Source organism: Nelusetta ayraudi, unplaced genomic scaffold (assembly GCF_046127955.1).
Source record: "Nelusetta ayraudi isolate G7.1 ecotype Tasmania unplaced genomic scaffold, CSIRO-AGI_Nayr_v1 ptg000019l, whole genome shotgun sequence".
In the NCBI taxonomy this organism is placed as follows: Eukaryota; Metazoa; Chordata; class Actinopteri; order Tetraodontiformes; family Monacanthidae; genus Nelusetta; species Nelusetta ayraudi.
In genome coordinates, this window is record NW_027466069.1 from 5551593 (window position 1) to 5565699 (window position 14107).

Genomic DNA, 14107 nt, shown 5'->3' on the forward strand with positions numbered 1-14107 from the left:
ATCTGCCAAAAAATGAAAAGAAAAAAAAAAAACCCAAACAAACACAAAAGATGAATTAATTTATGAGTGAATGAAAAAGGCAGAGGCCAGGAGTTGCTGTTGTCGCCTGCAAACTACAAACGAGGTTTTGAAAAACAACCAAAAGGCACACACATAGACGTCCAGGCCGCCTTTCCGCTCTTGAGTTCTCAATTTAAAAAGAAACCCTTGTTAACGTCAACCCCTTTCACCTCAAGACTCTCAATTAGCGGCGGTGTGTTTCTCTCTTGTGCTAACAGCCTCCCAAAGAAAGCCCCCCCCCCCCCCCCCCCGCCCACCTCCTCACCACCCCACCACCGCATCTCTTCCTTTTGACTTTACAGTGGCCGCATCCGTTGTGTACCGGCCCAAAGTAGCCACCGCCGGCTGCAAAAGCTGGAGCGTGAGTCAGACGTGCTTGCGTTCTCAGGACCGTCAAAATAGAACGGAGGCGTTGCCGCCTATATTTGGCCCTCGTGTGACACAAACGACACAGCGGGCCGGACCCGCGCACTGGGTCGGATGTGACGCTGCCGTCGGCCCGGTAGCCTCTCGCCTCTCCGCATAGAAACGCAAAGAAAACTGTGTGTGTGTGTGTGTGTGTGTGTGTGTGTGTGTGTGTGTGTGTGTGTGTGTGTGTGTGTATACATGTACGTGTATATGTACAGGTATATATCAAATCAAATATATGTGTACATATTTAGACATGTATATATGTGTGGCAAATACGTACGTATGTATACATATGTACACACACATATATACGTGTGTGTGTGTGTGTGGAGAGTGCATGAGACACAGAGAGGTGTAGAAAGAGGCCTTTGTGCATCCCGGGCGGTCGCACCTGTAGAACCAGTCCCGATGAAGCACAAGTTGAGGATTAATGAAAAGAAAAAAGGGAGGAATCAGCGGCCGAGCGTTACGTCAGCACTTGGCCGCGTGACAGACTCTGGTTTGCTCTTCCCTTCCCTTCCCTTCCCTCGCACGCGGCAAGCGAGTGAACGCGCAGCGCCCGCGTTGATTGCGTTCCGTCGTCTCGTCCAGCAGATTTGGAAAAAAAAAAGAATTCTCAATACTTTTTTTTTTTGCCCTTTTTGATTTGTCATCATCTCAACAACTCTCCATCTTATTGCCGAAGGAGAATCTTCTTCCTCCTCATCAAAGCAGCTGCAGCTTCATCTATTGACCCTGCATCAGCAATGCAACCGCTGTCACAACACAGAAGAAACTGCACCTCCTGAAATCCCTCCATCCAAAAGTTTTGCTTTTCCAAAAAAAAAAAATCTTTAAAGGGCCCATCTCGCTCCGAGACAGTCCCGTCTCTGCCGTCCTGCTGGAAAAGCTTCAACACTTGCATTTGTGTTTTTAATGACGCAGACGTCCTCCAGGCCTCCGCCGCATCGCGTGTAGAAAAGCGACGTTTCTACACGCGCGCTCGCCTTCACTTCCTCGCTGGGAAAAAAAACCCCAAAAAAACTCTGCACCGTTGGGATAAAGATCTACAGGGAATTCCGAGCGCCAGCGGCTTCGACTTGTCTTTCCTGCCTGCTCGCTCGGTGTAGATGAAATGAGCCGTAGCGTAATATCACTCTCTGCGCGTTGACTAAAGAAAAAACACACACACACACACACACACACACTGAAAAAAGAAAAAAAAAAAACACTTCTGGAATGTCACGTTCCTTTTCTCCTCCAGCAGAGGAACTTGAGCGGGATGGAATGGGTTTGGGGAGAAGCGGAGGACAGACGGTTTCTTGGTCTACGCACTCCAAGTTGAGCGGGTTGCATGAGGACTGTGCAATTATCACTTAATTTACGATGACTTCCAGACACCAGATATTCACTCACTGAGCAGCTCGGCGGTCAAATATGATTCCCCCCACTCAAGGACTCCCCCCCCCCCCCCCCCTTTTTTTTATATTAATAACATGTGACTCGACCAAAAGGCTCCGTTTAACCGACTGGTTCTAATGTGGGCGGTTAAAACCTGAAGGGGAGAAGGAAAAAAAAGAAAAAAAAAGTCAAATAGAATCCAGACCTGATGGTGACTCTCGCTCCCATGAGATCCTGGAATTGACATCTTTGTCAATATTGCCATTTCTTTTTCTCGTTTTTCTTTACCCGGCAAACGTTCCCCAACCAATCGCACGCAGCCACACTGTAGGAGTGCAAAACAAGCCGTGCGGGAGGGCGGAGGGGGGGGGGGGGATCAGCTGATATTTTAATCACATTTACTTTAGTGTAATGTTGAGTTTACGCTTCAGTCAAGTTGCCGCTGACGACGCGGCGCGTCGAGAGCCTCCGGGAGCTCCGGAACATCCGGCTTTCTGTCGAGCGACGCGTTTCACATTAACGTTTTAACTCCTTGACTTCAACACAAAGTCTCCTTAATTCTCCTGAAAAAGGAGGGAGTTTTCCTGTCGTGGTGCTGGAACCCTGCCACCAGTTGTCTTTTGCAAAGGGGTTTCTTCTCACTTCAGTCTTTGGCTGATTGGTTCATCGAGCGGATTCTCTCACTCGGAAAGCTGCGGCGTGGATGCGACACCGCAGCGCAACCCGGTGTAATTACTTATAATTGTGCGCCTGCGGTTTTCCTGTTAATACAAAGCGTCCTGTGTAGGTAAACGTCGCAGGTGTGTGTGTGTGTGCTATTTTTAAGCACAAGTGGCAGAGCGAGTTAGGGAAGGTCGGGCAGTTCCTACTCCTGGTGCTGTTGGTGGTGTGTGTGTGTGTGTGTGTGTGTGTGTGTGTGTGTGTGTGTGTGTGTGTGTGTGTGTGTTTTGTTTGATCCCGGCTCGGCTCGCTTATCGGCCGAATAATTGAGGGTTGCACCCGCACGCTCAGCTGGAGCCCTGGTGCGACGATCGTCGTTCAATATGTGTGTTAGGAAAGCAGGCGATGAACAGAGAAGTTGGCCGATGACGCTCACATTTTCCTTGTTTCCCAGAAAGTAAAGGATAATAATCCGCTGACGCACGACAAAATGACAAGAATGAATGTGAGTCAGTCAGCGTGGACCTGCAGCAACAAAGTTCACAAGACTAAAGAAATAAATAAAGAAATAAATATAGAGTGTGTGACAATAATCAAACTGTCCAGGTGACGTTGAGATCCTGCCGCTGCTGTTGCTGTGATGTTCTTCACTTCAAGTCGTCATTAAATTGTTTTCTTTCTGTGTGTGCAAGTGGTTTTTGTCTGCGTGCAGCGCAGGTGAACCTTGCGATGCCTTCAGGTGCATTCATGGATTTTCATTCATGCATCTGCTTCGTTTTTACACCCTGATCAGGACAATGGATCTGATCTCGTTGTATTCTCATACACCGAGGACAAAGATTGACGCTGTTCCCTTCTTCTTCTTCCTCTTCCTCTTCTTCTTCTTTTTCTTCTTCTGCTTCTTCTTCTGCTTCTCCTTCTTCTTCTTCTTCTTCTTCTTCTGCTTCTTCTTCTTCTTCTTCTTGGTCTGTATTTATTACGACTGGCGGCTATTTTTTTTACCCGCCGTCATTGAGGTTTCATTCACAAACTATCGTAAACCTCCAGATCAATTTATATCAGGCTTTTGTGGAGAGTTTATTTATGTGACTGTGCGTCGCCGATCTGTTTAAGTGCGTGCTCGTGTGTGTGTGTGTGTGTGTGTGTGTGTGTGTGTGTGTGTGTGTGTGTGTGTGTGTGTGTGTGTGTGTGTGAGAGAGAGAGAGAGAGATTAATTGTGTGTGCGAATGTGTGCGTGTGCCACAGAGAGAAAACGACCCCTCGCCCTCTTCCCAAGCTGTTCCCTTCCTGGATCCTGTTTTTAGCGCCGGATGAGGCAATATTTCCCATTGACTCAGCCGTGCAATGCAAATAACCCCAACAGCATGCAAAGAGCATGGAAAGTGTGTGTGTGTGTGTGTGTGTGTGTGTGTGTGTGTGTGTGTGTGTGTGTGTGTGTGTGTGTGTGTGTGTGTGTGTGTGTGTGTGTGTGTGTGTGTGTGTGTGTGTGTGTGTAATAGACAGGCCCGTATACGCCGACGGAGAGAGTGAGCGATGGTGCGAGTTTGTGTTGAGAGAAAACAGCCGACAGACGACTGCGTGCCTACGTGCTGCGCTGCTTTATAACATTTGCTCGGAGGGAGCGAGGGAGCGAGGGAGGGAGGGAGGGAGGGACCGTGCACCAGAAGCTGCTGCCCACCTTGCGAAGGAGAAAGTGACCCGTGTGTTTGGTGACGAACCGTCGACGCCGTTTGTTTGCCTCGGCGACTTCAGTCTGCAAGTTTTCCGATCGTCTCTGCTGCTGCGGAGGCTCAGGAATGCGTCCATTTGTCTATGACACCTGTTGAGTTGATGCCTGGAGATCATCCTCACACACACGCACACCTGCAAGAGAGGTCACCCGTGCAAAATACAAGGAGATATTGTGTTATATGCTTCTGATGCAGTCAAGTTTCCCAACCTGCTGTTTTGTTTGGGTTTTTTTGGGGGGTTTTTTTTAGAACTTCATTATTTTCATCAGACTCCTGAAACACCTCGTCAGTTATTTACATCATTTTGCCTTTGTAATGTGGAAAATCAAAAAGGCAAAAATCCTCGCCTATCTATTGACACGGCCGGTGCGTCGGAAGGTGACAATAAAGTCCAAACTGACAAAAAAAGAGAATTGCCGCGCACGTGGCCGACTTGCAAACTTTTTAATGCAGCGTTTGGGTCACAGACTTTCTCAAGCCTTTATAATGTGAAACATTTTGCCGTGTCAGGGGGAAAAAAAACCCCAAAACACTTCTAACTATACCTCCTTTTTGCATTTTTTGCAGATAATTTCAGTTTCCACTGTCACTCTTCACACACACAGGTGGTCCCCCCGACTTTAGCGTACCGGCTTCACGGTGCCTTCTCTCATATTATATGCAAAACAAACGACAATCGGGCGTCTTTCTCCGGTTCTGTCTGGCACGCGGCCGCAGTTTTCCCACACGGTTTATTTTCCCCTCCTTGTTTTTGCAACCACAAACTTTGTGTAGCGCCTAAACCGACGTGGCCGCCCGCTTTCCTCCAAACACTGCTCCGTCTTGTCACAGTTTACATGCGCCCATTGTGTTCCCCCAGGTAGGGTTTCCCCCTGCGACTGTTGTGTAAATGGCTGCTCCCCCGGCCGGGATGTGGCTAATTGTCGCCTCTCTCAGACCATTTATTTGTTTTTTTTTTCCTTTCCTTGTCCTTTCCCAGACTCCTCCGCGACAGCGCCGGTGTCGTGTGTGGCCTCCTTTCCCATGGACCTCAGGATCGGAGAGCGGGGCTTGCGCCCCGGCTCGGACACGGCGCTCCTCACCCCCTTGCACCCTCCCCTCCTCCTCACCCCGTTCTCCCCTCAGGCCCGCACCTCCTTCTCGCAGCAGCAGCTGCACCAGCACCTACGGGTGAGCCTTGGCAAAACGTCGGACGGAAAGACGCGTTTCCTCTCCTCGCACAACCCCGTGCCCGTATTTACAGCACGTCCGTCTGCGTCTGTGTGTCCTTCAGTTCAACATGGAGCAGAGGAGGCGAGAGCAGGAGCAGCACGAGAAGCAGCAGGAGCTGCAGCAGCTGAAGCACAAAGACAAGAGTCAACAAAGTGAGTAGCAGCGCCGCAGGTCTCCCTTTTTAAAAACTTTAATCAGAGAGGAAAGTACCCCCCCCACACACACACACCACCACCACCACCCCTCCCCATCCCTCCCTCGGTCTCCATCGAAGCGTCTCGCCACCGTCCCGAGCCGCCGCCGGCTCAGAAATTTAAAGCAAACAAAAGCGCTAAATTTACCCGGTGGAGTGGAGCTACAACAGAGGAGTTAAATATAGCTTTGGCTCCTGGCACATGAAGTCACTGGGTCAATATTGACTCGAGTGCTCGTTTACACACACTCACGCACGCGCAAACGCAGATGGCAGACAAGCAGTCACATGCACCTCCAGAAACTTCCTGAACTGATGTTAGCAACGGTAAATTTTCTCACCGTCGCCTCGACGGCTTCGGCAGGATTCACTCGCGGTTTCTTTTGTTTCTTTTCTCTCGCTTTCTTTGCACTTTGAAGAAGCTTACTTCATGTTTTTTGTTTTGTTTTGTTTTGTTTTTTTTACGTTTTCGTCTGCGTTGCAGGTGCAGTGGCGAGTTCCGCGGTGAAGCAAAAACTCCAGGAGGTGATTCTCAAGAAGCAGAAGCAGGCGGCGCTGGAAAGAACCAACTCCAACAGCCTGGCTGCAGCCCCTGTGGCGTACAGGTGAGGCGCGCACACACAGCACGCAAACAAAAGGAGCACAATCAAAACACCAATCAGGTTTTCGCCAAAGCCGCAATCTGCTTCACGGCAATATTTTTCGGATTAGCTCTGCTTTCTCCCTGAGTTTCTCGCCGTTTAATTTCCTCCCCCTGCGCGGCACGAAAACCCGCTGACCCCGTCGGGACGCCCCGCCTCTGCTTTGTGACCTCAGAAAACTGGGCCCGGACCCCAGCCTGCCGGCCCCCCCGCTGGTGCCGTCTCCGCTCCAGCCGCCCTCTGAGGGCTCGGAGGGGTCGCCGCTGCGCAGAGCAGGTGCGGCCGCCGACCGTTGCCACGTGGCCGCCACGTATTTTGTTTCCCCGCACGGCCTCGCCGGGCTGACGCTGTCCTCGTTGCTCCCCTCGTTTAGCGTCCGAGCCCAATTTGAAGGTGAAGCACAAGCTGAAGAAACACCTCAACACCCGCAAGAGCCCCCTCACCCGCAAAGAGAGCGCGCCCCCTACTGTCAAACACAGGGTGCCGGACACACTGGGTAAATAAAGCACGCTCGCTTTCTATTTTTATCATGTGCAGTTGAATTGTGAAATATTCATAAAATATACTTTTTATTCTCTTCTTCTGTTTCCAGACTCGTCTCCCAGCAGCAGCAGCACTCCGGTCTCGGGCTGCAGCTCGCCCAATGACAGTCTGCCCAGTGAGAACGGCCTGCTGCCCTCTGCTGGCGGCCTCTCGCATGAGGTTGTAGGACACACATGCGTGGATGTGAACATTACCAGGCGCAAATCAGAAAAGAAATGCAACTTATTTGTATAAAAGATACCAAAAGTTGTATTTCACACTGTTGTGTTTTGTGACAGTGAGGTCGGTTAAGGAATTCAAATGAAAAACACACTTTTTTTGTCATTAAAAAAAGAAGAAGAAATAAACGACTAACCTGATTCGCTGCTTCATCGTCATGAGCGGTGGCCGATTAATGGCATGTTTAAAGCAAGGATACAGGAGCGCGGCGGTGCCCGATTGTTTGTCAGCTGTTTCTGCATAATTCATGTAATCACACCCAGTCGGCCTCGTCCACACCTGCTGTGGAGCTGCACTTCTCCCCGGTGCCGAGGACACGCGGTCAGGAAGCGGCGCCGGCTCAGGTTTAATTAGCCGGCGCTGGCTTAGATTACCACAGATTTGCATTGTGCAAACGCTGACGCTTGCCCCCTCTGACAGAGAGGAGCGAATGAACACGTTTTTTTTTTCTTTTTGTTTTGTTGTTGCCAATCTGCTATGCAAAAAAATAAGAAATAAAAGTTTGCAAAAAAAGTGCATTGTCAGTGTTTTAATGGTGGCGTCTTGCTGTTTCCAGGCGCAGAAGCTGCTGCTGAGAGACGGCACTCTGGCCAACTTCACCATACAGAGTTCCTCCACGCTGCCCACCATCACGCTGGGGCTGCCGGTCAACGCCAGGGTAAACACTCGACCTCATTACGACTCGACTGAACTGAATCTGTTTGGAAATTTTTCACTCTGTGTCTCAGTGAAGAAGTCTCACGTTATTGATCATCCTTAAAAAATAAAATAAATGTCCAGAAAACCTATTTGTGAGATACTGCCTCCCTTTGTGATGTCACAAAGGGACAATGTCCGTGTGTGTGTGTGTGTGTGTGTGTGTGTGTGTGTGTGTGTGTGTGTGTGTGTGTGTGTGTGTGTCCTTTCGTATGCACTCTGATAAAAAAAACAAAAAAACAATATATAAAAGAATACAAAAAAAAACAAGCTACTAAAGTTAATTTGAGTTCATTTACTGGCAGAGTCAGATCACTGTTTAAAGCCACTGGTGAAGTGTGAACTCTGGCCCGACTGATTGGCTGGGGATGTGTTGTTTGCAGTCGGAAGGGGAGCTGTCCTCCCTGAAGGTCAGCCGGGTCCCGGTGGTCACGGCCGGGGGCTCGCCCGTCTTCCTGCCCCTGAGCAGGGACGATCCAACCGGGCAGCTCAACCCGCACCTACCCGTCATCATCCTGGAGCCGTCCGGGCTGGTACACACCCCGCTGCTCACTGGTGAGGAACGCACACACACACACACACACACACACACACAGCTGCTTGTACAAACTCAAAGCTGTATGTTGAATAGTTAAGGGGGAAAAAAATACTGATAAAATGAGCATTTTATGGTTATAATGATGTTTGTTAAATGGTCAATGTCACTCAGGTTGCATGATTCATTGGTTTTAAAGGTTTGAGCACCACCTAGTGGTTTCATTTCTTATGATTTTGCACTGTCGAATTTCTACTGCCGACTCACTGAACTTTTCAATATAAAAAGTGTAAAGACGTGACTCTACGTTGCACAATGAATCAAATAAGTGTTTAATTTATATGTTCTTTGAATTTGTTGTCCTTTCTTTTTCCTGATCAGTCCCAGGTCTGGATCCGGTCCAGCTCCAGTTTGCCCCCCAGTTGGACCGCCTGGCTCCGGCAGGCGCTCAGCCCCACAAGCCCCTGAGCAGAACACGCTCAGAGCCTCTCCCCCAGAGCCCACGGGCCCTGCACGCACACCTGCTGCAGCAGCAGCACAACACGCAGCTGCTGGAGAGGCTCAAGCAGCAAACCCACCTGGGAAAGGTCAGTGCAGGTCAAGCAACAGGGAGAGGAAGACGAGAGAGTAGACAACCAGTCAGTGAAGCTGCTTCCATCCCCACCACCTGTTGCATTAGACCTGAAGAGAGACTTTGGTGAAAAAATGTGATGTTCTAAATCCTGAAATCTTAAATTGTGACTATTTTCACTCATTTAATTTAATTTCTAAAACTCTAAAAAAGACAACACAAGCTTTGTACTTTGACTAAAAGTAGTGTTTTAAGCAAGTTTGACTTTTATTTGTAATACAGATAATTCTTCAAATAATTTCCTCTTTGTGATTTTGTTGATGATTGTGAATCGTGTTGTCTTTATATGTTCACGCGCAGCTGATGGCCAAGTCCAGCGAGAAGCCCCGACTGCACCAGATCCCCTCGGAGGACATGGACTCAGAGGACGGGGGCAGGACGTCGCCCACAGAGCCAGCCTATCAGAGCCGAGCCAGGGCAGAGTCGTTAAGGGAGGCGGAGCCCGCGGCGTCCAAAAGCCAGGAGGAGCAACTCAACCTGCAGCACGCGCTCATACTCAACCAGGTCAGCTTTTGCACAATGAAAACACAGATGTGTCCTTTCTCAAGCAGTCCTGCAGGGGGCAGCCTCTCACCTTAGCAGCCGCATTCTGGTTGCCAGGTTTTGGGGAGGCGCACCACAACAGAGTCCCGCATTTACTCTTGACTCCATTTAGAAATTTATCAGCCGCTAAGAAAAACACAAATGTGCCAATAACTTTTTAGCATCACTAAAAATCGAAAATTCTTTCCAGATTCTGAGTCTCATTCTCTTATCTCACAAACCATTGAAAATGTTTGCGCGGGACTTCATCCTCATCGTTTTATGGCCGTGCAGCTGCAGAACCACCACATGTTCACCAGCCGATCCAAGAACTCTTCCCACACTTCATTGTTTAAAGGTTTTGCAAACTATCCTTTAATTGTCTGTCATCTCGTTTGGCCCCCAAACTTTGTCCCTGCAGTCGTTGCTATGGGAACAGCAGAAGCAGCTGCAGCAGCTGCACCGGCAGATGGAGACCCTGGCCGTGCCCATGCTGAGGTGCAGTGGCGGCGGCAGCGGAGGGAGCAGCGTCGGCGGAGCCCTGGCCGTCCACCGGCCTCTGTCCCGGACGCAGTCGTCGCCGGCCTCCACCTCCCTCACTCTGCCCGAGAAGCCGCTGAGCCTGGCAGCACCGGAGAGCAGCAGCAAGCCGCGCTTCACCACCGGTGAGTCCCGCCTCCTCTCCCGCAACGAAGAGCTCATCAAACCTCTGTGATATTTAGCGGCCCAGTCGGCAAGTATTCAGACTCTATTTCAGTGCAATAAAGACTTATTTATTTTTCAGTGTGTAGATAGCTGTAAATCAAACTGTCCTTAAGATGTAAATATCTTGTTTTTCCTTTTTTCCGATTATACCCTACAAATATTTATTTTTATTTTTTTTTTATTACTTTATTTTTAATTAATATAATTCCCCATCTTTTGTATACATTTGCTGCTGTAATTGTGCAAATTTCCCCACTGTGAGATAAATAAAGGCCTTCTTCTTCTATTTAAATTTGCTCACAGCAGCATTTTTTTTTCTTTCTATAAATGTTTTATTGGGCCTGTATTATTCCAAAACATCTTTTCTCAGACTTTCAGGGCAGCAGCCTCATATGTTTGATTATCTGCAAACGCGAGCGAAGGATCCAGAATTCATCATATTTTTAGCCCGGTATTAACAGCTTCCAGCAAAAATGTCGACGAAGCAAAAAATTTAATGCAAATCTGTCGGACCTTCCACATGTTTGCAAGTGGGCCGAAAATGAGGCGGTCACAGAGGGTGGAGCCAACACCAAGCTGGGCGTGGTGTCAGGGCCCTCTGTGACATCACAAAGGGTCGGTTTTCAGAAGCGTGCGTTTTAACACGCCTCACGAAGCTCTAAATTCGCTGTGAGTTTTACATCGTATGTCATCGTTGGAGAGAAATCTTTGGTTTTTGCAGATCATGGAACTTTTAAACAAACAAGAAACTGTGGTCGGTGGTTTTTAAAAAAAAACAAAAAACGACAGCGAGACATCAGCAGATCAACTGAACGTGGACGGATGTTGTGGACGTGTTGTGTTTACAGGCCTGGTGTACGACTCTCAGATGCTGAAGCACCAGTGCACGTGCGGAGACAACAGCAGCCACCCGGAGCACGCTGGGAGGATACAGAGCATCTGGTCGCGGCTCCAGGAGCGAGGCCTGAGGGGACAGTGCGAGGTGCGACATGTGACACACACAGGCGCGTGCGCACGCCACATGGCTTCTTAAACCAGGCAATTTCTATTCATGACGTTCCAACCTACAAAAAGAAGATTATGTTGGCCTCTCTGAGAGCATGAAAGTTTAATTTTTTTTGTTAAATGAGTTTCTGGTGGAGCGTAATCTCCCCCGTTTGACGCCGATATTCGTTCCATATTCTTCGTTATCCACACGAGGCCGATTATCAACGCTGCCCGTTTTCCCCTTTGACGAAATTCAGGATTTTTTGCTCAAACGCGACGAGTTTATCCAAAAGCTTTCGGCTAAAGAGTTTTCTCTGCCCGTCGCACGCACGGCCTGTTTAAACTCCAGCGCTTTTTCTCAGCAGACTTTTAACGAGCACGAGATGGACCGATTGAGCAAAGGCCCTTGGTTGCATTGACCAATAGGAGACACCTGCTTGGTGTCGGCAAACTCTTCTTGGCAGCGTCATATTTTTTTCCCCTTTTTGAATTTGTAGTAATGTAAAGAGCACAGTTATTTCTACTCTGTCTACGTGTAAAATACCAGTTGATTGACAAAGGCCAGTCACAGTTGCATCTTGAAGACCCACTCTGACCTCTGCAGGAGCATGGCTGCGTTCCATCTGCGATTCCTTCATGCTTCTCTCCCTTGAGAAGATGCCGCAATGATGAACTCTCACCTTTTTTTTTTTGTCTCTGCAGAGCATCCGCGGTCGTAAGGCCACTCTGGAGGAGCTGCAGTCGGTCCACACGGAGAAGCACGTGCTGCTCTACGGCACCAACCCGCTCAACAGACTCAAACTGGATAACCGCAAGCTGGCCGGTGCGCTGCGCTTCAGACCGTCTGGGATTTCTGCTTTCGCGTTCCTAATTGTGCGGCGGAGAAGAAGGAGAAGACAATAAGGCTTAGGTGGTTTAGCGCAGAGCAGGAAAGACTTTTATTGTATTCCAAATATGATAAGAAACAATAAGGACGGTCCAGATGTCCAGGTCTCAGCCGTAATAGACTTAAGCCTTATCATAAATTTTTGTTTTGCAGAATTAGAAACAAATGTTAATAACGTTAAGCTGCGTTAAGTTTAAGGGAAATTGCAGTCGTGAGAGCTGCGTGGACCCTCTGCTCCTCGTTTAGCACCGCTTCTCCCTTTCTTTCTCCGTCTCTTTTTTTTATTTATTTTTTTTTATTGTACGAGCCAAATTAATGACTCTGGTGCTGGTGTGTCTCCGCAGGAATCCTCTCGCAAAGGATGTTTGTGATGCTGCCATGCGGGGGCGTCGGGGTAAGAGAAAAGCTCACACACACGGCTCGGTAATGCTCCCCAAAGCCCTCGCAAAGGAAGAGATATAGAAACAATCAGCGCGTCCGATGAAAGACAATATTGTTTCAAAGGCAAAGCGACAGGTCCCGGGAGATCTGTGCAAAGACAGGATATTAAAGAGGAAAGGAGAGTTCGGTTGGGGCCCCGAGATCGCCTGACAGTCCGAGTGAGACCATGACAATCGCACTAATATGGCCAGCGTGTTTGTGAACGGGGGGATGAATGGGGTAAAAAAAAAAAAAAAAGGCCTCAGATTTTACCGTCCGAGCCAGATGGACAGAAATGAACAATGTGCGATCCAGCGTCATGGATCGGCTCCAGAAACATTTTGTACCCCTTCAGTTAGCGCTGGAGGTTTGAACGTCCGCTCTCGGCCCTCAGACGGACTCGTCAACTACAGCACCAATCATCATTATCTTCTTCTTCGTCATCTTCATCCTGTGATTGAGAGCCCCTCCCCCCCTCGTGTGCTTTTGTCCGCAGGTGGACAACGACACCACCTGGAATGAGTCGCACACCTCCACGGCGGCACGCATGGCGGCGGGCAGCGTGGTGGAGCTGGCCTTCCGAGTGGCCAAAGGGGAGCTGAAGGTAGGACGAGAGAAGAGGGCTTAGAAAGCAGCAATTAAAGTCGGATTTACAATCAACTTCCTAAAATGTTCTCATGATTTCTTTTTTTGTTGGTGTTGTTGTTTGTTTGTTCATGCTGCATTAAAAAAAACCGTTAGTGGCTTGGATTTATGTCTTTAATTTGATGTGTGTAATCCCCAAATTGTAGTTGTTGTAAATTATGTCTGTCGCCTCACAATAAATCAACTCATCAGAGGGGATCAGAGGGTCAGCTAAACACAAGCAGAGGGGCTGCTTTTAAGACAAGAGCGTTAAAAAGTTGATGGAAATCCTGTTTGGAACTGCACGAGATCACAACAGGCACTGCATGGAAATATGCAGTGAGCATATTACACCACATCGCATTTCGGCTTTAAAAAAAAATGGTTAAGACGTGTCTGTCCACATACTTTTCTATCATTCTCCTCTCTTTTTCATCTCCGAGAGTGATTTAAAGTCGAGCGTAAAAAAAAAAAAAAAATGTAAATTGGAAATATTGTCCAGGATAATTATTTATACACGGCATTTTTGTGTCCAGACGGTTTTAGCCCAAAACAAAATCACCCCACCTCCTCCTAACTTCCAAAAAACAACAACAACAACAAAAAAAAAAACACGGTTTCAACCAGGGCCAGCGGCGGCCAAAGGAGAAACAATAAACTCCAGCGCGCCGTGGGCTCGCGCTGTCCTCTTGTCCTCGGCCTGCGACCGCAGCTCCAAAACCCCAACGCTGCTATTTGCGCGCTATACATATCGCAGGCAACCTATGCGGCAATTTGCAGAAGAATTATATCCATTGTACTTTGACTACTCTGACGGGGTGAACGCGCCGTCGAAGCTCACGGGCTCATTACGCCGCGTTCGTTCGTACGTACGTACGTCTGTCTGTCTGTCTGTCTGTCCGGACTCCGGCAGCGAACGCTTTCTAAATGAGCACGCGCTGACATCATGCGGCCGAGAGATTTACAGCCCCGTCGAGTCGCAATTTGCACGCCGTATAAACGGCCCCGTTATGTAACCCAAGAACGCGACAACAATGGAAAGCTGCCTCCTC

The 14107-nt window shown here is 48.7% G+C and overlaps 1 protein-coding gene and 1 long non-coding RNA gene across 4 annotated transcripts in view; one reads left to right on the top strand and one right to left on the bottom strand.

The window, feature by feature from the left end:
* The window catches only part of LOC142888373 (uncharacterized), a 376178-nt gene that overhangs the window by 192869 nt on the left and 169202 nt on the right, over window positions 1–14107 (bottom strand). The window lies entirely within an intron of this gene.
* hdac7a (histone deacetylase 7a) overlaps window positions 1–14107 on the top strand; it is a 57246-nt gene that overhangs the window by 30392 nt on the left and 12747 nt on the right. For all 3 annotated transcript variants that reach the window (XM_076026606.1, XM_076026607.1, XM_076026608.1), the window contains 15 exons: window positions 5221–5411; window positions 5515–5605; window positions 6131–6251; window positions 6463–6563; window positions 6661–6783; window positions 6880–6989; window positions 7606–7707; window positions 8129–8300; window positions 8662–8867; window positions 9212–9415; window positions 9855–10098; window positions 10987–11120; window positions 11828–11948; window positions 12356–12405; window positions 12928–13035. In XM_076026606.1, the coding sequence (XP_075882721.1) occupies window positions 5265–5411; window positions 5515–5605; window positions 6131–6251; window positions 6463–6563; window positions 6661–6783; window positions 6880–6989; window positions 7606–7707; window positions 8129–8300; window positions 8662–8867; window positions 9212–9415; window positions 9855–10098; window positions 10987–11120; window positions 11828–11948; window positions 12356–12405; window positions 12928–13035 (2034 nt within the window). In that variant the 5' untranslated portion in view covers window positions 5221–5264. The remainder of the gene's footprint in view (window positions 1–5220; window positions 5412–5514; window positions 5606–6130; window positions 6252–6462; window positions 6564–6660; window positions 6784–6879; window positions 6990–7605; window positions 7708–8128; window positions 8301–8661; window positions 8868–9211; window positions 9416–9854; window positions 10099–10986; window positions 11121–11827; window positions 11949–12355; window positions 12406–12927; window positions 13036–14107) is intronic.